The sequence below is a fragment of the Triticum urartu genome, chromosome 5, assembly GCF_003073215.2.
Source record: "Triticum urartu cultivar G1812 chromosome 5, Tu2.1, whole genome shotgun sequence".
Classification (NCBI taxonomy): Eukaryota; Viridiplantae; Streptophyta; class Magnoliopsida; order Poales; family Poaceae; genus Triticum; species Triticum urartu.
In genome coordinates, this window is record NC_053026.1 from 304,911,071 (window position 1) to 304,934,866 (window position 23,796).

At 46.8% G+C, this 23,796-nt stretch overlaps 4 protein-coding genes and 1 long non-coding RNA gene across 9 annotated transcripts; 2 read left to right on the plus strand and 3 right to left on the minus strand.

The window, feature by feature from the left end:
- Positions 1-6: 6 nt before the first annotated feature.
- Positions 7-2,677, plus strand: LOC125508729 (2-hydroxy-6-oxo-6-phenylhexa-2,4-dienoate hydrolase). Its single transcript, XM_048673517.1, has 6 exons — positions 7-222; positions 443-914; positions 1,017-1,350; positions 1,504-1,602; positions 1,683-1,803; positions 2,014-2,677. The coding sequence occupies exons 1-6, from the start codon at positions 69-71 to the stop codon at positions 2,226-2,228; spliced, it is 1,395 nt and encodes a 464-aa protein (XP_048529474.1). The 5' UTR covers positions 7-68; the 3' UTR covers positions 2,229-2,677.
- A 5-nt stretch (positions 2,678-2,682) lies between these two features.
- LOC125508731 (acetyltransferase NSI) lies at positions 2,683-4,916 on the minus strand. 2 transcript variants are annotated; one of them, XM_048673521.1, is made up of 4 exons: positions 4,321-4,916; positions 4,149-4,207; positions 3,377-3,433; positions 2,683-3,204 (listed from the first exon to the last, which is right to left on the minus strand). In XM_048673521.1, the coding sequence occupies exons 1-4, from the start codon at positions 4,783-4,785 to the stop codon at positions 3,123-3,125; spliced, it is 663 nt and encodes a 220-aa protein (XP_048529478.1). In that variant the 5' UTR covers positions 4,786-4,916; the 3' UTR covers positions 2,683-3,122. The 2 variants fall into 2 exon arrangements, with proteins under 2 accessions (XP_048529478.1, XP_048529477.1); XM_048673520.1 differs by having other exon boundaries at positions 4,318-4,916.
- A 103-nt stretch (positions 4,917-5,019) lies between these two features.
- Positions 5,020-22,052, plus strand: LOC125508728 (cytochrome P450 714C3-like). Of its 4 annotated transcripts, none has more exons than XM_048673513.1 (7): positions 5,027-5,202; positions 16,199-16,393; positions 16,821-17,039; positions 20,328-20,554; positions 20,633-20,880; positions 21,036-21,411; positions 21,501-22,052. In XM_048673513.1, exons 2-7 carry the CDS (start codon positions 16,231-16,233, stop codon positions 21,924-21,926), a joined length of 1,659 nt encoding a protein of 552 aa, XP_048529470.1. In that variant the 5' UTR covers positions 5,027-5,202; positions 16,199-16,230; the 3' UTR covers positions 21,927-22,052. The 4 variants fall into 4 exon arrangements, with proteins under 4 accessions (XP_048529472.1, XP_048529470.1, XP_048529473.1 ...); XM_048673516.1 differs by having other exon boundaries at positions 5,028-5,202; positions 16,199-16,700; XM_048673514.1 differs by lacking the exon at positions 5,027-5,202 and adding an exon at positions 7,479-7,854.
- On the minus strand, positions 9,858-11,622 carry LOC125508730 (uncharacterized mitochondrial protein AtMg00810-like). Its single transcript, XM_048673519.1, has 2 exons — positions 10,223-11,622; positions 9,858-10,133 (listed from the first exon to the last, which is right to left on the minus strand). The coding sequence occupies exons 1-2, from the start codon at positions 11,478-11,480 to the stop codon at positions 10,060-10,062; spliced, it is 1,332 nt and encodes a 443-aa protein (XP_048529476.1). The 5' UTR covers positions 11,481-11,622; the 3' UTR covers positions 9,858-10,059.
- On the minus strand, positions 12,571-13,585 carry LOC125508732. Its single transcript, XR_007283736.1, has 2 exons — positions 13,277-13,585; positions 12,571-13,001 (listed from the first exon to the last, which is right to left on the minus strand). It is a non-coding gene; the product is annotated as an uncharacterized LOC125508732 (long non-coding RNA).
- Positions 22,053-23,796: the final 1,744 nt, after the last annotated feature.

The window sequence follows — 23,796 nt, forward strand, 5'->3', positions numbered from 1 at the left end:
TCCGCCGAATCCTTCCAGCCAACGACCATCCGCTCGTCGGCTTCCCGCGCCGGCTGGGGCCTGATCAGATGCTGACGCTCCTCTCCCTCCGACCCCCGCCGCCCGCCGTCGCAAGCATTCTCCCCTCCGCCGCCGCCGCGCAGAGCCGTCCTCCACTGCTCCGCGCTCGCCGCACGGCCGGTCCTCCCCCGCCTTCAGCCGCCGCCGCCGAGTTCCCTGCCGGTAACTTTCTTTTCTTGCATTGGGGGTGAAAGATTTTACATTTCGATAGGATAGGAGATGCTTCAAATTGGTGTTCCGAAAAAAGGAGGTTGCGGTGTTCTTCTTCCTGGAGCGAAAAATTGGGATCGTTGCGCTAGAAAGTGGTTCATAATTGCGAATATCTTTTTTCACTTTCCCCAAACACAAGCACGCACTAAACTAAACCCCGAAGCAAACGCAGGATCGGTTCCGGGCAGCGGTACGCAGATGCCGCCGCGCCGCCGCCGGCTCGTGGCCGGCATCGACCAGGACGAGCTCCTCGACCCGGACGCGCTCGCGGATCCTGACAGCAGCTTCTACGAGTTCAACGGCGTCAGGGTCCACCACAAGGTATGCGCCCATGGCGAGGACGAGGATTCGGGCGGCCAGTCCTCGGGCTCCGCCGTCGCCAGGAGTCAGGTCGGGCTGCCCATAGTGCTGCTTCACGGCTTCGGCGCGTCGGTGTTCTCCTGGAGCCGCGTCATGCGGCCACTCGCCCGCATCGCCGGCGCCAAGGTCCTCGCCTTCGACCGGCCGGCGTTTGGCCTGACTTCCCGGACCAGACGGTCCGGCGATGACACCAAGCCTCTCAACCCTTACTCCATGGCCTTCTCGGCCATGGCCACACTGGCATTCATAGACCAACTCGGCGCCGGGAAGGCCGTCCTTGTTGGGTACAGATGCACACCCTGCACTGCATTTCTCTGTGTCACTGCATCGCTAGTTTTTTTTTATCAAGGACATTGAGATTAATTTTCCGGTTTGGGTCATCCCAGGCACTCTGCCGGCTGCCTCGTTGCAGTGGAGGCGTACTTCGAGGCGCCGGAGCGGGTGGCGGCGCTAGTGCTGGTTGCACCGGCGATTTTCGGGCCGAGGAAGGGTGAGAAAGAGAACAGCGTAGGGGAGCAGGAAGGGGCAGACAAGAAGGATTCTGATGATAACAAGGCAGCACCAAATCCATTTGCTAGGATATGGAGAGGGTTTCTTGGCATGTGTATGTGGCTTGCAGGGCTTGTTCTGAAGTTGGTCATGGCAGTGCAGGATACGGTCAGAGCTTTGTCTTCTAAGCTTCTTGTGGCTTTTCTACGCTCTTCATTGGCGGCGAGTCTGGTACGTTGCTCTTTCCTGATTCACTACTGGCTAAAACACAAGCAAAATTTAGGGCCCTAAAAAATCCACAAAATTTAGAACTTACTGATCAAATAGTCAAAATACAGACACTTCTAGTTCCTGCAACTTTTGTGGTTCCATTCCTTTTCATAGGTGAGATTGATCATGGATAAATTCGGCGTAACGGGCGTTCGTAATGCATGGTATGACCCAAGCAAAGTAACTGATCATGTTATTCAAGGCTACACCAAGGTGAGTTCTCTCTAGGAAAATATCACCAAGTGAGAAAGACCTACTCATACTCATATTGTTGTTCATGGAGTTTCTTTCAGCCACTAAGATCCAAGGGATGGGAGACGGCTCTCTTGGAGTACACTATATCCATGATTACAGATTCTTCACCAAAGTCAAGAGTGCCAGTCTCGAAGAGGCTCTCTGAGATCTCATGCCCAGGTTCAACTATATGCTTCTTCTAATGAGCATCTTATCCTTACCTGTGTATAATTCAGTGCTACTACTGGACTGAATATGTGCTGATGTCCCTAGAAATTTCAGATGAAGTTTTGAATGCTCTAATACACGATACATAAAACAATCTTCTCTTTACAGAATATCGGTAAACAATGTTATTTCTGAATAGTTTTGATTGTCTTACCATTGCAGTGCTAGTGGTGACTGGCGACACAGACCGCCTTGTTCCAGCTTCGAATGCTGAACGCCTAGCACGTGCGATTCCTGGCGCGGCCTTTGAGGTGATCAAGAATTGTGGGCACTTGCCCCAGGAGGAACGAGCTGAAGAATTCCTTTCAGTCGTCGAACGGTTCCTACAGAGAGCATTTGGAACTCCAGATGAGCATGTGTTCCAAGCAGCTGTATGATGACACATGCTGGTAAATGCATATGCAGAACAGATGGACCTACACTTGTCTCGACAGGGATAACGAGGAAAATGATATGCAGTTTAACGATTGGAGATCTATCATTTAATAGCCTTGGATGTTTATATACAACGAAGCAAGCATTATTGTGCAAAGTTGGATAAGAGAATCTTACTACACAAAATCCAGAGGCTAAGAAGAATTCATTGGATTGGTTGGTCCAGTCGAATCATCACCCTGAAGTAACCGTTTCCTGTAACTAAAACTTTCGGTTTTGTAAAGTGGTAGATCAAAGTGTGTTTTCAGAATGTCATAGCTATATCAACTACTGTTTAATCTTTTGTATATAGTTGAAATCCTGCACACATCTCCCTTGATTTATTCATGTTGTCGTCAACCCTGCAACATTACTTGATGAAGAAAAAAATCCCAATAAAATTTCAACAGCACTAACTGTCCATAAATCCACAGTTTTTGTGTATTGTATCAAGGTTCTCTTTCTGTGATTCACTCTTTGTTCAAGTGCTGACATACATGAGGACTAAAACAATGTGTACAAACATTTATCTCTGCAAACACAACAAGCCCTTTTACCATCAGTGGTAAATTTACAAATGCTGGTCCGGATTCTGAACATGCTAGATAATGCCATCTTCCACACATGATAATAAGTTGTACTACCATGTCCACAAGTTTCTCTAATTTATTCGGGTGGTTTCCTCGAAGACAGAAAAGGCTGGGGCACCATGGATACTGGATCCAGTTAGAGGGTAAAATCACTGCTGGATCTCAGAACTCTCTTTACAGTCGGCATTCTCAGGTGGCAACAGATAACCAGCAAAAAAGGAGCCGTGGTAGTACCATTGTGCAGATTGCCAACCATCCATAGGAATGCTATTTGTACAAGTTTCTAGTGTACATCATCGTTGTGGCACCCATTGCATCATCACCGAATCCACATGCTTGAAAAAATGGCCTGCAAACAGTACCAAAAGATGTGTAAACATCATCATATACTGTCATAAGATTCTATTGCAGGTGATATGTGGAGGTAGAAGTAGATCACCGCTTCCTCCTTTACAGATAACACGAAAGATAGCACGTAAGGACATTCATGAAGTCCACCAAATTAGGTAAGAAAGACATACCTCTCCTTTCCTGTGCATAATGCAGAAATGTCATAAATACCTCTGGTATGGAGTACCCTGGAGAGATTGTTCCAGAAACAAGCAAATTAGATGAAGCTTAAACTTTGGACAGCAAATAAATCAGCACCTTTTAAATATACTCCCTCTTTAAGTTAATATAAGACGTTTTTTGACACTATGATTATCTCTGCTCAAGTACTTTGTATTGTGCATAAGCATGTTGTTCCAACCTCTGAGTTTAGTCGATCCAGAGATACATTCATTGTTCATGTTTCAATATGCAGTCAAAGTAATACAAGAAAACTGTGAAGTCTGTACCCCAAGAAAAACATAACATAAATCACTTTATAGTCTGTCGGTCAAGTAAGCTTTGCTACCGACAAACAGCCGTGGTAATGTTATCTGTCCAAGTAAGTACGATATATGCGTGATGACTGGGATGCTATGTTTAACAGAGAAACACAATACCCTGAAGATAGTTTTATCAAGCAAGAAACATATTTCAAACGCAGGATATTATCTTCTGTTTGCTTATCACTCGGTCGTTTCTTTCCAATGGTGCAGGAGATTTGTATGTTTCGGTGCAAGAGGCCTCTATCTCTATTCCTTGAATCCATGAAAAGAACATCATGTTTTTTTTTTTTTTGCTTCGTCATTGCTAACTTGCACGGTTTACATAAGAAAACATGAATGTTATTTTTCCTCTATTAGGTCAACTCAGAAGTTAGCCCCTTTCAGACTTCACCAGAAAAACCCAATGTCAGCAACCTACCTTGTAATTTTTTCAAGTATTTTGCGCCCAATTCCTCTCCTCTGCACTGATGGATGAACCTGCAACAAGTCACTGAAGATAGTTCCATAAACACATGCGCTCCAGCGATAACCATTGGTTTCGCGCAGTTCACTACTGACCACTTGTATAATCAAGAGGAGAAGATCACCACGACGTCATGGACGGAGGCGGTGAGCCCCATGTCGGAGACGGCCCGTCCGAACCCGACGAGCCGCTGCTCCCCCCGCCGCCCGAGCCCGAGGTCGAGCTCCAGGCCCATGAAGCGCCGGTCGTCTCCTCCGTCGTCCTCCTCCAGGAACCTGGTCCCGCAGAAGACGGACACGACCAGGAAGCTGTGCGCCACGGCGGTGCGGAGCTTGCGGATGTCGACGGGCTCCGGCCGCGCGGCGGCTTCCGGCGGGGAGAGGCGGATGGCGCAGGAGTGCGCGCAGGCGAGCATGAGCGCCTGGAGGTGGGCCGGGTCGACGAGGGCCGGGTCCATGGAGATGGAGATCGGCGGGGGCCTGAGCCTGGGCCTGGCGACGCGCTTGTTGGGGCCGAAGGGGCTCGGTGTCGGCGAGGAGAAGACCGCAAGCGTGGTGAGACGCGGCGGAAGCCTGTTCACGCCGGCGGCCATGGGGAGGGTGACGAGTGAGTGGTCGTGGTCTCGTGGAAGTGGAGCTCTGCGGGTGGGCGCCAATGGAGGTTGGTGATGGCGACGAATCGAACGGGAAAGACGCTACTGCCCCTGGGACATCGGCGCGCGCGTGTGTGTGGTTCTAAATGGGCCTAGCACCGAGCTTTAATGGGCCTACTCGAACAAGCCCGCCACGGTTGTTATCTCTTTTCTCCCGCAGAAAAAAATCGAAATAAATCCTGCAACTGTTCAAGAAAAAGAAAAAACTCCAACCTTTCCCTTTCCTCCGCGATCCGCCGATCCCCAACCCCCAATTCCGACGTCGTCCCGCGGCCGAGCCCCAGCATCGCGAGATCGCTGTTCCCGCCGGCGGAGTTCTCTCTCGCCGCATCACGCCCTAGATTTTTCGAGGCGAAGGTGATTTTCTTCGAACCCTTGGACCTTGCCGTCAACTGATCTGATTGTTTGCTGTCGCATCGCAAATGGCTGCGGCTCTTCTCCAAATCCGCGCAAAATATTTTTCCCTCGCGTTTGATTTTAGCGCCCCGTCGTAGTGGAAATTGGGGAGTCGGCTGCTGATTTTGTGATGCGTGTACGATCTCGGTACCTCTCCTGCATAGCTACTGCTGCTTTTCATTATTGTTTAGTTTGTCTGCGTGGATCTCCTGCGGCAGGCTGTTCCGTGATAAAAGAGGGTGGCGATTAAATTGATAAGATCGTATGTTAGAGGAAATTAATGAAGGAAAACACGGGGGGACTCTGCAAATGAGTTGGTTGGTGTGGTTGCTGGTCCTCAGTAGTAAAAGTATCCAGTTTGGTCATGTGAATACTTTGTTTGGTAGCTATTGCATTCTATTTGCAGATATGCTTAATCGCTTATCCAATTTGATCATAGTCATCTGGTTTAATGTACGCTGCATATTTCTTCTCCGTCATAACTGGAGCAATCGCTTGCTTTTCTTTGTCAGGTTGACATCTGGGAAGAACTTTTGTGACGTGCTCAACAATGTATCTGATAAACACCTGACCCAGGAATTAAGCAGGACATACCTCTGTTTCCATTTAGATCATTTGTTATCTGCAATAGCGCCCCTTGTTCTTTTCACCAGCGCATTGCTTACACATCTCAGCGTCAGATTTACTAGTACAAGATGCCCATGTCTGGCAGTCAGACACAATCTAGCGACTATGAGCTTCTTGCCAGCCAACCCGATGCTCAATGCCTAGTTTGCACGAGACCTTTTACTTTGGATACTGAGGTGACCAATAGCTTTGAAGCTTTAGCTATATGCAGGGAATGCAAGGCTACTGTGCTTAATGATAGTCAAAGAGATGTAACAACCAGCACTAGTCAGCAAAGACGACAAAGAAGGCGGAGATCTAGGACTGCAAGTCTTGAATCTAATGAGGATGCATTCTCACAGCAGTTTTCCCAACTGATCAACTTAGCTAGACAGGGCCATGAAGCAGATATTGATTCTCCGACCGTTGTGCGACAGCTGGCATCTTATAATTCTACACCGAACCAGTCCCAAAGGTGGCATGCTTCAGATGATGAGAGTGACGGTCTCAGTTATGCTGATTCTGTGTTTGACGAGCTTGAATCAAACATCAGTTTTGGGGACTATGGCGGGGAGTCAGATGCTTCTCTAGGTCAACATAGCATGATGGGAAGGGAGATTACCATTCAACTTGACAGCGAGAGTTACATGAATACCGATACAGATATTGATCCCATGAATGCTGGAATGGACCTATGGGATTCAGATGACCAAGAGGATGAAGATGTGCAGTTGGAAGAATCTGATTTTGATGAAGCAGTTGATGCCATGCAGCAGCACCAGCAGCAATCACGTGGGATTGGCCCCAGTGAATTGACTGGGTGGGAGTCTGAAGATGGGGTATGGACTTGGAGAAGTCAAAGAGCAAATATGACCAACTTGATGGCAGACATGGAAGGGCCAGATGTCAGGACACCTTTTGTTGGGAATCCTGGTGATTATGCTGATGCAAGACAGTTTGAGATGATTCTTGAACAATTTGCTGAGGACGACAGTTCCAGAAGAGGAGCTCCACCTGCAGCGACCTCTTTCATTGGAAATCTTCCCTCTCTGGTTATCTCCACAAGCCATGAGGCAGATGGCGCTGTGATCTGTCCAGTCTGCAAAGACCCGATGCCTCTCAGAACTAGAGCAAAACAGCTACCATGCATGCATCTATATCATTCGTCATGCATCTTGCCGTGGCTTAGTTCCAGGAATACATGCCCAGTTTGCCGATATGAACTTCCTACAGATGATCCAGAATCCGAGAGGTCCGAGCGAGCTGCAACAAATGAAAGAGATGTCCTTGGGGTGGAGGAACACACCCATCTGCAGGAAATTGGTGAAGAAGGTTCTGATGAACCTGAGGCTGAAGAAACTCAGGACATGTTTAATGATGCAGTGGAAGTGACTAATACAAGTGAACATGGTGTTCATGTTGCTGAGCAGTCAAACAGAGCATGTGCCCACCGTCGATGGCTGTTTATTGCAGTTGCCCCAGCAGTAAGCTTTGTCGGTTTAGCTCTGGTTTTGTGCTTTGCAAATCCTACTAGTAGTGGTAGAAGGCGACTGTGTCGTGGATCCCAGAGTGCCTCTGCAGCACTTGTAGACACAAAAAGAAGTTGGTGGTCCATGTTCTAGATATCCAGTACATGTGTACTGATCCCGAATTTACTGTGTGGTGGAACTCGATTGTTGGCAGTGCTTTCTCTGTAAAAAGTTTGATTTGAAGTTTTGGTCAATGTGATAAGTGAGGAGATCCATTGAGTTGTTCCTGTAACCGAGTTCAAAACTATATATTTTCCACCACTTTGCTCAGTTCAGCAAAGTGTGTATTGATGCCTGCTGTTGTTATTCAACTGCTACTTGTGATTGGATGTCCTCTGCTTCATATTGCTGTAACCGCAATTAATCTCTGCTTCAAAGTTCAATCCATGTCTTAATATAATCTGCAGTCTGAAGACTCAAGATGCCTCCAGACTCCAGTTCACCTTATGTTAGAAATTTAACCAGCGCTGGCTGTGAGGTATTTCTCTATTCGTTGATGCTCATGTATAGGTTTGTCTTGTCCCTTTTGCTTTTCCATAAGTAGCTCTTGCCTAGCTAAACTAGCTGCTTGCAGCATGAGTGCATGACTGCTGCAGAGGTATTCAGGTATAGGCCTCCTTTGGTCCATAGGATAGGAATATCATTGTAAATAGGAAAATCATAGGAAGTAAGATGACATGCACCTCAATTCCTATAGGGAAAGAGATGTCATTTGATGCATAGTATAGGAATTTTTCCATTGAGTCTAGGCCTCATTCAGTTTGGAGGATTTTTATAGAAAAACGCAGGAACAAGGATTTCATAGGAAAATTTCCTATAGATGCATTCGGTTTGTAGGAAACGCGTACGGGAATTTCGTAGGAATACTATTCATTTCCTGTGTTTTTGGAGGAATCTACACATCCACTCAAAGCTCATTTTGTGCGTAGGAATGAGGCAAGACAATTCCTTAGGATGGCAAGTGCCATCCTATCTAATTCCTATACTACTCCTAATTCCTACATTTTGGTTTCCTCCAAACCGAATGAATGTGTCTTTTCCTTTGAAATGTGAAGGATTGATTCATATCCTATGTAGGAATAGGAATCCATTCCTACAAACCAAAGGGCTCCAAAGAAAGTTTTCCTTTAAACATCTTATCCTACAGAATTCCTACAAACCAAACGAGGCCATATATTTTGTGGTAGCTTGTATGTTTTCATGAGGTAAAACAGGGCAGGGAATAGTACGCAAGCAGAAGGCAGAAACCAGTTTGCTACCATCCTACTGATGAATAGACACCACCATGCAGTGAAGATCAATGAAGGCTGTCTACTGTTGCCTTGTGATCTGAAAACAATGTTTTAACAGTGAGAAATGAATAAATTAGGAAAATAAGAAGTGACATTCATTTCAGAAGAGTAGGCGTATGAAGGAGCTGAGCACTAATTACCTCCCATCTCAAACTCTTGTTGACTTATATGAACTGTATGGTAAGTCTAGAGAGTAGATGTGTAGTAAGGGAAGGAATAAATGGTCCCAAGCCTATGTAACTCTATGGCAACACCCAGCAGATGAAGAGGATCCACATGAGGCCATTCCAGATACATTCTATTACCTTACCTCATTTCCTTCTCTAGAGGAAGACTCGGTGCATGCATTTGCTCTTGTATGTGTATGTATGCCTATACTTAGAGTCTCAGATTCACAAGGCCGCAACACATCTGCAACGCCACCCAACTGCGTCAGTTCATTGACCTTTGGTTGCTTCTCAGAAATATTCAGCTTTCAGATGTGGCCGACAAAATTTCTTGGAAGTGGACTCCTGACTTGAAGTACTCGGCTAGCTCGGCTTATCTGCAGCAGTTCACTGGTTCTTTTGCAGCCACCAATGTCTAGAAGCTATGGAAGGCTAGAGTTGAACCCAAGTGTAGATTCTTCATTTGGCTATGGCTTTGGGAACACATCCTCACCAACGACAACCTTCTGAAGCGGGGCTGGCCGAACAATGGCCCTTGCAACCTCTGCGATCAACAGCCTGAAATCCCTGCACATTTGCTGCTCCATTGCTCCTTCGCACGCGAGGTCTGGCACCTGACTGCGGATTGGCTTCAGCAACCGGCACTCATCCTGCCTATCGACTCCTGCTGCTCCCCGGTGTCTATCTATGGCTGCTGGAACATTTGGAAGGAGAGAAACAGGCGAGTCTTTCAAAATTCTATCTGCTCGGCTGATCAGGTGCTTAGCATGTCAAATCGAATATGGCCCTTGCTCACTCCTCCATTACTTGAGACACCTTTGGTGAAAACGAGCCAGAGCCCGAGCCGGATTAGTTTTGTATGCTTTCTTTCTTTTCTTTAGGAAAACTACTTTCCCTGTCTTGTAACTGACAAATCTAAGACAAGTAATATGGATCGGAGGGGGTAACTGACATTATGTTGCTTCCCCTCTGAAATGCATCGGCAGTACAACTGCCTGTCCCTTAAAAAAACAATATGATTGTTAGGAATAAGCAACTTGTATTCCCATGAGGCCATAGGCCGATATATATATACATGTACAGGTGTGGAACATATGCAGGAAACCCCTCATACAACGAGATAAATACAAAGGGGTACATGACTTATATTATAACTCTAACACCCCCCCTCAAACTCATGGTGGATGAACACTGAGTTTGGAGAGATAAAAGCCATGTTGTGCTCTAGTCTGAGCCTTTGTCAGGAAATCCGCCAACTGTAACTCGGAAGGCACATACTGAAGAGCAATAACCTGATCCTGCACAGCAGCGCGCACATAGAAAGCATCAACACCAATATGCTTTGTGAGCTCATGCTTCACAGGATCGCGTGCAATGCTGATAGCACCTGTACTGTCAGATAGAAGCAGAGTCGGTGTAGTGACAGAAACACCAAAATCCTGAAGTAACCACCGTAACCAAGTCACCTCTGTCGTCAAAAGAGCCATTGCTCGCAACTCAGCCTCGGCACTCGAACGGGAAACTGCAAGTTGTTTCTTCGTCTTCCAGGCAATGAGAGAACCACCAAGAAAAACACAGTAAGCAGAAAGTGAACGGCGATCGGAAGGATCACTAGCCCACGTAGCATCCGAATAGGCCTGGAGCTGTAAAGAACTGGAGCGAGGAAAGAATAGACGGTGAGAGATCGTGCCTCGAAGATATCGAAGAACACGAAGGAGATGACTATAGTGAACCGAGGTGGGGGCAGAGACAAGCTGACTCAGAATATGAACCGGATAAGAGATGTCCGGACGAGTGACAGCGAGATAGACAAGACTGCCAACAAGATGACGATAACGCGTCGGATCAGGGAGAGGATCACCATCAGTAGCACGGAGGTGAACATTGAGCTCCATAGGAGTCTCAACAACGCGCTCGTCAGTAAGAGCAGCACGAGCAAGAAGATCCTGGATATACTTTTCCTGGGATATAAAAAAGCCATCAGAGGTAGAAGAGACTTCAATCCCAAGAAAATAGCGAAGAGGTCCAAGATCAGACATAAGAAACTGCTCACTAAGACGGGCCTTTACAAAGGCAATATACTCGGGGTCATCCCCCGTGATGATCATGTCATCAACATAAAGAAGAAGAAGAGTCCGACCATGAGGAGAAAGGTGAATAAACAATGCGGGATCATGAGCACTTGCTAAAAAACCAGCAGCAGTGATCACAGAGGCAAAGCGCTCAAACCAGGCGCGGGGGGCTTGCTTAAGGCCATAAAGAGAGCGACGAAGACGACATACCATGCCATCAGGAACAGAATACCCAGGTGGTGGCTGCATGTACACCTCCTCACGCAGCTCACCATTAAGAAAGGCATTCTTAACATCAAGCTGAGATATAGACCAGTGGCGTGCAGAGGCAACGGCAAGAAGGGTACGAACAGTGGTCATATGAGCCACAGGAGCAAAAGTCTCGTCATAATCACGACCATGCTCCTGCTGAAAACCACGAGCCACAAGACGAGCTTTGTGACGCTCAAGAGAACCATCGGAGCGAGTCTTAACCTTGTAGACCCACTTACAAGTGATCGGACGGACTTCGGGAGGAAGAGAAAAAAGATCCCAAGTACCAGTGCGTTCAAGAGCAGCAATCTCCTCTGCCATCGCAAACTGCCATTCAGGATGAACAACAGCCTGACGGTAAGAAGTCGGCTCAAGAACAGCAGCACCAGCGGTGGGAAATCCAAAGCGATCAACAGGCGGACGAGGACGAGAACGCAAGCCATAAGTAGGCTGAGAGGAAGATGACGACCCATCCACAGAGGCATCGATTGGTCGTGGACGACGAGTGTAATGTTGAGGAAGAGATGGAATAAGAGAAGGAGGAATCGGCAAGGTAGAATCAGGGGATGACGACGAAGAAGTCACCGGAGATGAAGGTGTAGAATCCGGTGACAAACTGGGAGAGGAAGTCACCGGAGATGAAGGTGGAGAACCCGGTGACATGCTAGGCGAGGAGACCGGGGAGGATGGTGGCTGCAAGTCAACGAGATGTGGAGAAGAAGAGGAAGTGGAACGAAGAGGTACAGTGTCGGCGGGGGTGATAGGTGAGTCAGGAAAAGTGAGGAAAGAGATATCCTGCACTGAAAAAGTCGAGGAAGATGGACGTGGGTAGAAGGGACGAGACTCTTCAAAAGTCACATCGCGAGAGATACGCATCCGACGACCAATAGGATCCCAACAACGATAGCCCTTATGCTCATCACTGTAGCCTAAGAAAACACACTCAACAGACTGAGCGGTCAGTTTGGTGCGTTCGCGAGGGGCAAGAAGAACATAGCAAACACAACCAAACAAGCGAAGCATCGAATAATCGGGAGAACGATCAAAAAGTCGCTCGAAAGGAACACCACCCTGTAGAGCAGCGGAAGGCTGTATATTGATAAGATAGGTGGATGTGGAGACGGCCTCAGCCCAAAAATGAGGCGGGAGAGAGGCAGCAATCATCAATGCACGAGCCGTCTCAAGAAGATGTCGATGCTTGCGCTCAGCCACACCATTCTGAGCATGAGCACCAGGACAAGAGAATTGAGAGAGAGTCCCGTGCTCAGCAAGAACACCACGCAACATCTTAGAGATATACTCGCCAGCGGAGTCAGCACGAAAAACACGAATGGGTGAAGAGAACTGAGTATGAACCATGGCAGCAAAACGCTTATAAATAGACAACACCTCAGAACGAGAAGTCATGAAATAAAGCCATGTGTAACGAGAGAAATCATCTATGAAAATAATATAGTATTTATGACCACCTTTCGAAGCGAAAGGGGCCGGACCCCATACATCAGAATGGACTAAATCGAAAGGACGCTTAGACACTGACTCACTATGTGAATATGGTAACTGAATCTGCTTGCCAAGACGACAACCCTGACACTCTAAAGAGACATCTCCTGAGACAGACCCCAGAAGGCCTCGACGAACTAAAGAAGACAACCGAGAACCACACAGATGACCAAGTCGATGATGCCACTGCTGGAAGGAACCAGTGACGGAGGCAACAGAAGCGGAAGAACTGGCGATGGTGGTGGCAGCAGAAGGAACATGAAGCCAGTCCAACTCCCAAAGACCCTGAGAATCACGGCGGCGAGGGCCAGCCCCAACCAGAGTGTGCGTGTGACGGTCCTGGACAGAACAAGAGTCAACGTCGAGGATGACGCGACAACCAGAATCCGTAAGTTGACCAGCAGAAAACAAATTCATGGTAAGTCGAGGAACATGAGCAACATCAGGAACAGAATAAGGAGTAGTAAGATTGCCTCTACTAGCAACAGAAAGTGGAGTACCATCAGCAGTGAAGACATGAATAGGAGAATCCAGTGATCGAAGGGAGGACAAAGTGGAGGAATGAGAAGACATATGAAAAGAAGCTCCAGAGTCCAGAACCCATGGGGATGTACCTGACTGTGTAGAGGGTGATTGCTCAGTGCGGGAAGCATCAGTCACAGAACCGGCAGTACCCGTCGAGGAAGAACCTGAAGCCGCGAGCAGACGCTTAAGTCTCAGAATATCCTGCTCAGTCAAAGCAATAGCTGAAGCTGTCGAGGTAGACGACGAAGTCCCTGAAGATGATGATCGAGCCTTGCGCAGGTGTTTCTTCTTCGTGTAGCACTGAGACTCAAGATGACCATCATTGTTGCAATAGGCGCAGTGTGGACGGGGGCGACCTGAGCCTCCAGAAGGAGTGGGCAAGAGCGGCGGAGCACTCGAGCGAGAAGTGGTCGATGGAGCAGGTGGCGGAGGAGCACGAGTAGCAAGCACAGAGGGAACCTCCAACAAACCAGCACCACGTAAGCGAGTCTCCTCTGCACGAATCTCAGAAAGCGCCTCCATGAGAGAAATACGGCCACGAGCAAACAACTGAGCACGCCGGGGCTCAAACTCCTTACGGAGCCGAGACAAGAACTCATAGACGCGATGAAACTCCAAATTGGCCTGGACAGCCTGGCAACAGGGGCAGGTACGACACCCAGCACTACGGAGAGAATCAAGCTGACGCCAGATAGCAGAACTCTGTGCATAGAAGTCATCAACAGTAGAGTCACCTTGCTGAAGAGCATGCTCCTGACGGATCACAGAGAGGTATAGAGCATCACCAGAGGGCTGATAGCGCTCACGAAGACGGGTCCACATCTCAAAGACAGTAGAAAGACCCAGAAATTCGGAAGCAAACTGAGGCAGAACACTAGCAGTGAGAACAGCTGCAGCACGAGCATCATCATCAAGCCACTGGGTGTAAGCAGACAGAGCACCATGATACAACTGAAGAGCCTCCTCATAAGCCAAAACCCTCTCATCATAAGCACGATCAGCAGCCTCATCAGCAACCTTAGCCGCATCCTTGGCGGCCTGATTAGCATCCGTAGGAAGAACCGATGGAGTTGGCGGGGTAGGGGCCACCGGAGGAACTGGACGTGGCGGACAGCAGACCTCGCCAGAAAGAACACCCCAAAGACGGATGCCACGCATGTGAATGCGCATGAAGCCAGTGAACTCAGTGTAGTTAGTACCATCAAAGATCATCGGACAGCGAAGGACAGCAACATAACCCGATGCAGCAGACATTTTTTTTTTAGATCCGACGAGAACGATCGGATCGGAATCAGGCGCTGCTACGGGAGCAGCGGAAGCCGGCTGGATGCCGAGCGGGACAGCAGAGCGGGACGGGCCAGCAGCCGACTTCCCTGGGCGCCGGCGGGACGGGTCCTGCTAGCGGGACGCCCGAGCGGGAGCGGGAAGGGCCGGCAGCCAATCTCCCTGGGCGCCGGCGGGACGGGCCCTGCTAGCGGGACGCCCGAGCAGGAGCGGGACGGGCCGGCAGCCAATCTCCCTGGGCGCCGGCGGGACGGGCCCTGCTAGCGGGACGCCCGAGCAGGAGCGGGACGGGCCGGCAGCCAATCTCCCTGGGCGCCGGCGGGACGGGCCCTGCTAGCGGGACGCCCGAGCAGGAGCGGGACGGGCCGGCAGCCAATCTCCCTGGGCGCCGGCGGGACGGGCCCTGCTAGCGGGACGCCCGAGCAGGAGCGGGACGGGCCGGCAGCCAATCTCCCTGGGCGCCGGCGGGACGGGCCCTGCTAGCGGCCGGCTGGAGAGGAAATCGGGGGTTCCTGCGGACGAGCCCCCTGCTTCGATCGAGAGACGGAGAGGAGATCGAGACGGATCAAAAAGCACGAGTTGCAGCGTGCAAAAAAAAAATTAACCTAGCTCTAATACCATGTTAGGAATAAGCAACTTGTATTCCCATGAGGCCATAGGCCGATATATATATACATGTACAGGTGTGGAACATATGCAGGAAACCCCTCATACAACGAGATAAATACAAAGGGGTACATGACTTATATTATAACTCTAACAATGATCACCATCACTTGCTGCATTTTGAAATCCTTGAGTTTAGCGGCACATCAAATATTCAAATCTAGATTCTACATCTGCTTCATACAACTTCGGCAAACAAAGTTCCAAGCACATTATTGCTTAAGCGGATAGTCAATAAGCATACCTTTATTTAAATTGAGCATGCCCATACAGGTGAAAGCACAGTTTAATTTTCGGATCCTTCTTGTTTACCATTCATGTTCACTGTTCGGGTAAAAGATCAATTTCCCACATACGTAGTTTGTGAGATGACTACTTCATATTTGTAGCGTATTATTAGATGGTACTCCCTCCGTTCCAAAATACTTGAAGTTTTAGGTTTGTCCTAACATTTTTAAGTTTGACCAAGTTAATAGAAAAATATACCAATATCTACAATATCATATTAGTTTCCTTAGATTCATCATAAAACATATTTTCATACTTTATATAGTTGATGTTGTAGACGTGATATATTTTTCTATCGACTTGGTCAAACATAAAGATGTTTGACTTAGGAAAACCTAGAACTTCAAGTATTTTGGAACGTAGGAAGTAGTACTCAGTGTGGATTAGGTTCCACTTGCAATGTTTTGATCTTGTGTGAGCATGCTTTTTGTGTCCAGAAAATCGTTGGTGAAAATGACTGGAAGTTGACACAAGAGCATGAAAGCAGTGTGAATATTATACCATCATGTTTTTCAGGACCGCAAGCAACTACATACTTACAATATTATGTATCCTTGTTGTCCCTGTCACAATCTTTGTACAGTTTATTTTACTGTTAAAATTGTAAAGCAGTACTTCCATAATTAGTAAAATTTACTAGAGAAAAGACAAAACTTTAGTCAGCCACATATTTTGCCTTGAAAATAGAAGTATTGTATGTTCTACTTACTGCAGAAGCACACATGTTGTCTCACATGACTGGATAGTCCTAACCTTATAGGTTTTCTGCATAGGCCTCGTGGCACCATTTTCCAGGGCTTGTTCGATGTTGCACACTTGTACCTCATGGAAGCCTCAAGCGTGGAAGCCAGCGCATATGTCACACGCATTCGGGCATGAGCCAAGGAAAAGCTCACAGCAGCAAACCGAAGCTCTAGCAAGCGTGCCAGCTCACCAAGCTCGCCTTCACTCCATCGCTCATCGCCGAGGTACCGGCACATGCCATCTGTTGTATGTCAAGCCAGAACGTATTTGCCTGATCGATCTAGTTAATAAGCTTGCTATACATGTTAAATCTGGTTGTCAGTTGCTTTGGATCTTGTGATTGCTCCAACTACACTTAGTTGCCACAACTCTTTCCTGGGGCTCGCTAACTGGGGCTGCTGTGGCATGGACCATCTAACAATAAACTAATTGTTAATGAATGCCAAGATCTGAAAATAGCGTACCATTAAACAATCATACACCAGAAGAGAAGTCAGATTCATATGCTCAGAGACTCGAACAAGTACGAAGGTGGTTCTGGCATTGTCTTGTATCTGAATGTTTGACTGGAACACTTCCCCGCCTCCAGCTCCATGTCTCCTCTCATGGAGAACTTACTTATGCTAATCCTTGTTCTTCTTCTTTGCTTAGCTTTGTTTTGCTTGTGTAACGTCCTATGGCTAAGACCGGAGAAGATAAGGAAGAGGTTGAGAAGGCAAGGAGTGAAGGGTCCCAAGCCTACTTTGCTTGATGGCAACGCCAAAGAGATGAAGCGTATCCGACATGAGCTCAAGCCTATGAAGAAGCAAGACAGCAACAACTACATCTCCACCCTCTTCCCTCACATCCTTGTCTGGAAGGAAATTTATGGTATGTATGCAAGTTTCTTTTGATGCTATGATCTTGCTATGTTTGTATGTGAATATTTCAGGCTGATGCTGTGATCTTGATCTTTATTAGATAGACATTTCTGGTCACTTACAAATTTTGTGAGGCAAAATTTTCCCCACGAATCAGTTCCAGAGATTGCACTGCTTTGGAAAACGATTTAGTTAACAAAAATCTTTTGATTGATTTGTACACTGACATTTTATATGGTATATGGATCTACACAAGTGAGTCAGTAACATCAAGCTCTTTAAACAGCGGTTGTCAGAGAAATGGCTATGTCGCATTTTTCTAGTGAGTTTGTTTGTCCTTTTCAAGGGTAAGTAATACCTAATCCATGTTACACAACTCATTATTAGTACTTAATTGCTATTGATCAGATTTATTTACATTTGTCATAATCTTAGGCACATTAGTAAATCAATGGGGCAAGTGGGTAGAAGCTGACAAAAGAGCACAAAATATTAAACTTCTGTTGTCAGTTGTCCTGACCCATGTCATGAATATTTTATATTTTTGCATTCAGGGTCACAAGACTAAAGTACCTGCTACTCTCTATCACTGTGATTTTCTTACAGCGTTGACAGTACAGATTACTTCTTTTTTCTCGAACACACACACAAATGCATGTTGTTTTGTATTAGAAGAAAACGCCAAGATGGCACCAGATCCATACAACACAGCCTCAAAGAAAAGCTCAAAACAAGAAAGCAAAGAAGTACTCCCTCCGTTTACAAATAAGATGTTCTAACTTTTTTCTGAATCGGATGTATATATACACGTTTTAGTGTGTTTGTTCACTCATTTCAGTCCGTATGTAGTCCATATTGAAATATCCAAAAGATCTTATATTTGTGAACGGAGGGAGTACATATTTTCCAAAACATCTTATATCTATGTACTACTTCAACTAACATATTTTCCAAAACATCTTATATCTATGTACTACTTCAACTAAAATATTTTCAAAAAGTAGAACTACAGTCTACAACCCTTAAATAGTTGAATCCCGTATCCTTGCATTCACCTTAGGTTAGTACATACTATTAAACTGCCCCGACGTCTTATATGTAGGAATGGAGGTAGTAGATAATCTTATAAATAATGTAGTACCAAATACTTTTATGGACAATGCATCCACCACCGCTAAGTTGCTTTCAAGTGTGTTTAAACTTGAGAAGTACTCCCTTGACAAGTGAATTTGTTTTTGCAAGAAGTATTAGATTTTCCTTGACAAGTGAATTTGTTTAAAGGATGGAAAAACTTGAACTAACATATTTTCCAAGAAGTATTTAGGAATGGAGGAATGGAGTATTAGATTTTTACAGTTTAAAGGATGAAAAAACTCAACTCTCCCTTGACAAGTGAATTTGTTTTTGCACGATAAGCCATGACTGTGTGCACCCAACTATGCAATCAAAACATTCACTTACACTTCTCTGTCATTTTGTATCAAGATGACTTTCAACTCTGAACAGTCATGTACTCACGTGGATGATGCAATCAATAAGTGACTTGTGATTAATATTTCCATTGACTGAATCTGTACCTTTTCCCTTTTTTTTGTGTTGCAAGGCTATTCATTTGCCAACCACTTAAATATCATGCAAGTTATGCTTTGGTAGAAGGTGCAGGTATTTTAGAATGTAACGATGATCAGCTTTATTCTTAGTTATACGTGCGGCACTATTCTTCAGCTTCTGAGAACCTTTGGTGTGGCACCAGGGTTGCGCACCAGCATCCAGAAGAGGCTGGCATGCCCATGAAAGGTGGCATGCTCGTCATGATCAGATGATCTGCGCGGTGATCTCGGCTGCCCCCATCGATACCATGCTGGCGATTGATATGCCGTGGTGGCTGCGGGAAGCCATTGATAAAAAACAGGGAGCTTCTGTTGGATGGGCTGGCAAGACGCCAGCGGTGGTAGCTGCTCGGTCATGTTGCGTGATATCTGCCACCCTATTGAGTTGGGTGGCCTGGGCATAAAAGACCTGAGAAAGGCGAACTGGTCGTTGAGGGTGTGCTGGCCTTGGTTGCAATAAGCTGACACCTCTCAACCTTGGTCGCAACTTCTGATCAAAGCTAGCCGGCACGTCACCGCACTTCTGATCAAACCTCAGTCCAACTGGCCTCCAGGGTTGCAGTTGGCGACAGTCAGCAAACCCTCTTCTGGACTCTCAGATGGACCAGAGGGCAGTCCATCGCTGAATTGGCACCGGTGGTGGTTGGATCTCGGACGCTCAAGGCTAGGACCATCAGCGCGATGCTGCACCAAAATCAGTGGATCCAGGGCATCAGCTGAGCACTAAATGTGCAAGGCTTGATGGAATTTCTTCATCTGGTGATGGTATAGACCTCGACTCTGAAGTTATCGACCAGCTTGTTTGGTGTTGGACTGAGTCCAGGCTCTACTCGACCAAATCAGCCTGTCAAAATCATTTTGCCGGCATGGTCTAGTCGCTGGCCTGGAACTCAACGTTGGGCTGTTGGGTGCCTTTGAAAGCAAAATTTCCGCATGGTTGGTCGCGCAAACCAGTGCTGGATAGCAGATCATCTAGTGAGGCGACAGTTGGATCACCCTAAGGTTTGCCCTTTTTTCGAGCAGGAAGAGACTATATCTCACTTGTTGTCCGAGTATGCTTTAGCCCAGCAGGTCTGGCACTCAGTTCTAGCCCATTATGGTCTTCAGACCATTACCCACCCAAAAGCCATATATCAGTTTCTTGACTGGTTTCTTAGCGTGGCAGAGCGAGTCAGCGTTGGCGAGATGAAGGGAGCTCGGTCACTCATGTAGACGTTGTGGCGGCTCTGTATACTGTAGAACTCATGTGTGTTTGGCTGAGCTGCCTGCATAGCCAGTATCTGGTAGGCACCATCTTGGTCAAAGCAGGGCAATGGCAGCTAGCAGGTGCGAAGTGCGCTGAGAAGGTTCCTTCTGCACACTAGACCTCCAGATGGTTCTTAGGCCGAGGCCTTGCTGTAGTTTTAGTTTATCTCTGTTCTTTTCAGTGTGTTTTCTAGGTTCTCCGGTTGTCTTCGGTTTCCATTTCATACTAGGCCTAGGTAAATGTTTTCTGTTTCGCTTGCTGTACTTTTTGCTTTCTTGACACCTTTCTAATGAAAGTGACACAATTAGTTGTATTCAAGGAAAAAAAAGAATATTCGATGTCAGTTCAATCTAAGTGCATCTAAGAATTAAATAAGTTTGTTATGCATTCATATATGTCTTCTTCGAACATGGAAGTAACTGAAAGTATGAATTTGGGACAGGCTCTGTGTTCCTTTACTCGTCAGGAGGTCGGGAGATATTGCATGTTTCTCAGCCAGACATGGTAAAGGACATAGACCACTGGACACCATCAGAGCTCGGGAAGCCTAATTATCTGAAGAAAACTCGAAAAGCCCTTCTAGGGGGAGGGTTATTTACGGTGAATGGTGACGAATGGGCCTATCAGAGGAAGACCATGGCGCCAGAGTTCTTCATGGACAAGATCAAGGTAGTGACACACAGTTTGCTTACAGTTAACCTGGACTAGTATTCATGGCTTTAGGTATGCAATGCTGTATATATGCAGGGTATGATACAGCTGATTGAAGATGCAACTGCTCCGCTGCTAGAAGCATGGGAGAACATTCTCGACAGCGCAGGAGGTAGCACAGAGATAGTTGTCGATGATTATGTGCGGAACATCTCAGCAGATGTAATCGCCAGGGCTTGCTTCGGGAGTAGCTTCGCAAAAGGAGAAGAGATATTCTGCATGCTCAGGAAGCTTCAAAAGGCGATTTCTCAACAGGATGCATTTGTTGGACTCTCTGCACTGTGGTAAGTAAAAAATATTGTTAATCCATATTCCGTGCTTAATCCAGTATTTTTCTATACGTTCGGCCAGGGAAGTAGGAAGGCATTTATTTCAGTGGACTGTACATGAAACAACTAAGGGGTGGCCAATCATGCTTAGTTCTTTCATGCTGTTGCAGGAAGCATCTGCCTACCAAGAGCAACCGAGAGATAAGGAATCTGGTTGAGAGAGTCAGGCTACTGATCTTGGAACTGGCAAAGGACAACGGGAACGAGAGTGGAGCTGAGAATGAGGCAACTCATAACGGTCTTCTGCGTGCGATCATCAAAGGCTCCCATGGTGCTGGCCATGGCGGCACTGCCGAGGACTTCATCGTTGGCAACTGCAAGACCATATACTTTGCAGGGCACGAGAGCACGGCGGTCACCGCCATTTGGTGCCTGATGTTACTGGCCAAACACCCGGAGTGGCAGGAGCGCGCCCGTGTCGAGGCGCTGGAGGTTTGCCATGCGAGGAGCACGTTGGACGTCGACGCCCTCCACCGACTGAAAATTGTGAGCAGTTAACATTCTGTCCATCATCATCATATATCTAGACATCGTGTATTTGCTATTCATGCATTGCACCTGGCACCGAAATGCAGCTGACGATGGTGATCCAAGAAACTCTCCGTCTGTACCCACCGGCGTCGCTGATGATGCGTGAAGCCCTGACGGACATAAAGATCGGCGACCTGGATGTGCCCCGCGGAACGATCGTCCAGGTGACCAGATCGATGCTGCACCTGGACAAGGAAGCCTGGGGCCCCGACGCCGACGAGTTCCGCCCGGGCCGGTTTGCCAACGGTGTGGCTGGGGCGTGCAAGCCGGCGCACATGTACACGCCATTTGGGCTCGGCTCCAGGACCTGCATCGGGCAGAACCTGGCGATGACGGAGCTGAAGGTGGTGCTGGCGCGCCTGCTGAGCAGGTTCGCCTTCTCGCCGTCGCCGACGTACCGCCACGCGCCGGTGTTCCGGCTGACCATCGAGCCAGGGTTCGGCATGCCATTGGTGGTGAAGAAGCTGTGATCACCATCGTTGCTCATTGACCTGTAGTCGACCAGACTCTGAACTTGGACAGTCAACACTCACCAGGCGTGCGAGCCACATATATACTTCCTATGTCTCAAAATATAAGACGTTTTTGAGTTTTCAGACAGTCCTCAAAACAGTGTGAATAGTCATTTCTACCCTCAACAGTTTGGTTTTCAAATTTGTCTCGATCCTGCTTCTTCCTCGCCGTGCACCAACGCCAGCCCTGCGCTAGCATCGGCGCGTCACCGCACCAAGACCAGAGTGTCCCCGCACCAGCACCAGCGTGCCCGCCCTCTCCCAGGTGGAGGCCACCTCCGAGCCCAGGCTCTTCCTTGCCCTGCTCGCCCCATGTCCGCATACTTCACCCTGCTCACCTCATGTCCTCGCCTTGTTCAAACTGCATTCAAACTGCAATTGTGATACTCCATACTCCATGTTGGTGAATTAGAAACTGGAGTAGAAAGACTTGGTGATACTCCATGCATGATCAAGAGCAGCAGAGCAGTAAATCAAGTTGGAGCAAAGCAGAAGTAAAGCAAGCAGCAGTTGCAATAGAGCAGCAGTAGAGCAAGTAAATCAAGTTGCCTACCAGCAGATCTCTTCTTGTTCTCCCAGCAGCAATAGAAGATGAACTTTGACCTGAATTTCTCCCCACCTGGAGAAGATGAGGATCAATCTGTGGCAAAGAAGATCATCAACCTGAAGGAGAAGATGATCAGCCTGGAGGATAAGGAGGTAAATTTAGTGAATTCATCTTTTAAAGTTAAGTAAATTACAGTGAATTTAAAATTCAGTTAACTGAATTTAAATTTAGTTAGCTTTACTTAATTTAGTTTACTGAAGTCATTAACTTTCAAATTCAGTTTAACTACATATAAATGCACTTAAGTGTTAAAATGCATTAAAATGTACTTAATTGCATTTAAATTCAGAAAAGCAGTTAACTAAATTTAAATTCAGTAAAGTATGGAGGAGGGAATTCTTTCAAAATTCCACATGTGAACAAGCAAAGATTTGAAAGGGATGGAATGCTACCTCCTAGGATTCATTTTTCTCGTAAAGTCTATGAAAATGCCTTGGAGATTCTAGGACAAGATGTCCATTCAGCCTTGTGTGGAAAGACTTGTGTAGAGAGGCTTGTGATGAAAGACTTGTGTGGAGAGGTTTGTGATGAAAGGTTTGTGTGGAGAGGCTTGTGATGAAAGGCTTGTGTGGATAGGCTTGTGTGGAGAGGTTTGTGATGAAAGGCTTGTGTGGAATTTCTCCATATGTTTGTAAGAATTTTGTAATCCATATGTTTGTGTGGAGTATGTTAGAGTATTTGTAAGAATTTTGTTATTACCCCATATGTTTGCAAGAATTAACAAGATGCCCATTGAGCATTTGTGTGATCATTTTTACTCCATATGTTCGCAAAGGCTTGTGTGGAGTGGATTTTTTTACTCCATGTTTTTACTCCATTTGTATGATCATTTTTACTCCATAAGTTTGTAAAGGAGTATGACTATTTTCTGTATTTCATGAAAGTTTCTGAATTTTGTAATGGTTTTGTTGAAATTACTCCAAGTTTCTGAATTTTATAAAATTATCTGAATTTTCTTAGGAGACGAGAGTAGATGGGAAATTTCATGAATTTTCTGTCGTTTGTTGGAGAGGAGAAACTTAGGAGTAGGAGAGGAGAGGGGAGGAGAGGAAAGGCAAGGAGAGGCCAAAGAAAGGAGTATTCCAAAGCACAATGCTTTGTGCTTAACATGGAGTATTGGAAGTATTCTAACTACGGGAACGTATCCGGTGCACCGAATGCCGTACAATATTTTTTAAAATCTGAAAAAAATTATAGCACATTGACACAACATCAATGTAT

Excerpts from the sequence above, each read along its gene's own strand:
- LOC125508731 (XM_048673520.1), bottom strand. The coding sequence starts at position 4,785 with ATGGCCGCCGGCGTGAACAGGCTTCCGCCGCGTCTCACCACGCTTGCG. Across the intron at positions 3,434-4,148 it reads ATACTTGAAAAAATTACAAG|GGTACTCCATACCAGAGGTA; the intron begins GTAGGTTGCTGA and ends CAATCTCTCCAG. Across the intron at positions 3,205-3,376 it reads TTATGCACAGGAAAGGAGAG|GCCATTTTTTCAAGCATGTG; the intron begins GTATGTCTTTCT and ends TACTGTTTGCAG.
- LOC125508729 (XM_048673517.1), top strand. The coding sequence starts at position 69 with ATGCTGACGCTCCTCTCCCTCCGACCCCCGCCGCCCGCCGTCGCAAGC. Across the intron at positions 1,351-1,503 it reads CTTCATTGGCGGCGAGTCTG|GTGAGATTGATCATGGATAA; the intron begins GTACGTTGCTCT and ends TCCTTTTCATAG. Across the intron at positions 1,603-1,682 it reads TTATTCAAGGCTACACCAAG|CCACTAAGATCCAAGGGATG; the intron begins GTGAGTTCTCTC and ends AGTTTCTTTCAG.
- LOC125508730 (XM_048673519.1), bottom strand. The coding sequence starts at position 11,480 with ATGGCAGAGGAGATTGCTGCTCTTGAACGCACTGGTACTTGGGATCTT. Across the intron at positions 10,134-10,222 it reads GCTTCTATCTGACAGTACAG|GATCAGGTTATTGCTCTTCA; the intron begins GTGCTATCAGCA and ends GCTGCTGTGCAG.
- LOC125508728 (XM_048673513.1), top strand. The coding sequence starts at position 16,231 with ATGTTGCACACTTGTACCTCATGGAAGCCTCAAGCGTGGAAGCCAGCG. Across the intron at positions 17,040-20,327 it reads TGTCTGGAAGGAAATTTATG|GCTCTGTGTTCCTTTACTCG; the intron begins GTATGTATGCAA and ends AATTTGGGACAG. Across the intron at positions 20,881-21,035 it reads GTTGGACTCTCTGCACTGTG|GAAGCATCTGCCTACCAAGA; the intron begins GTAAGTAAAAAA and ends ATGCTGTTGCAG.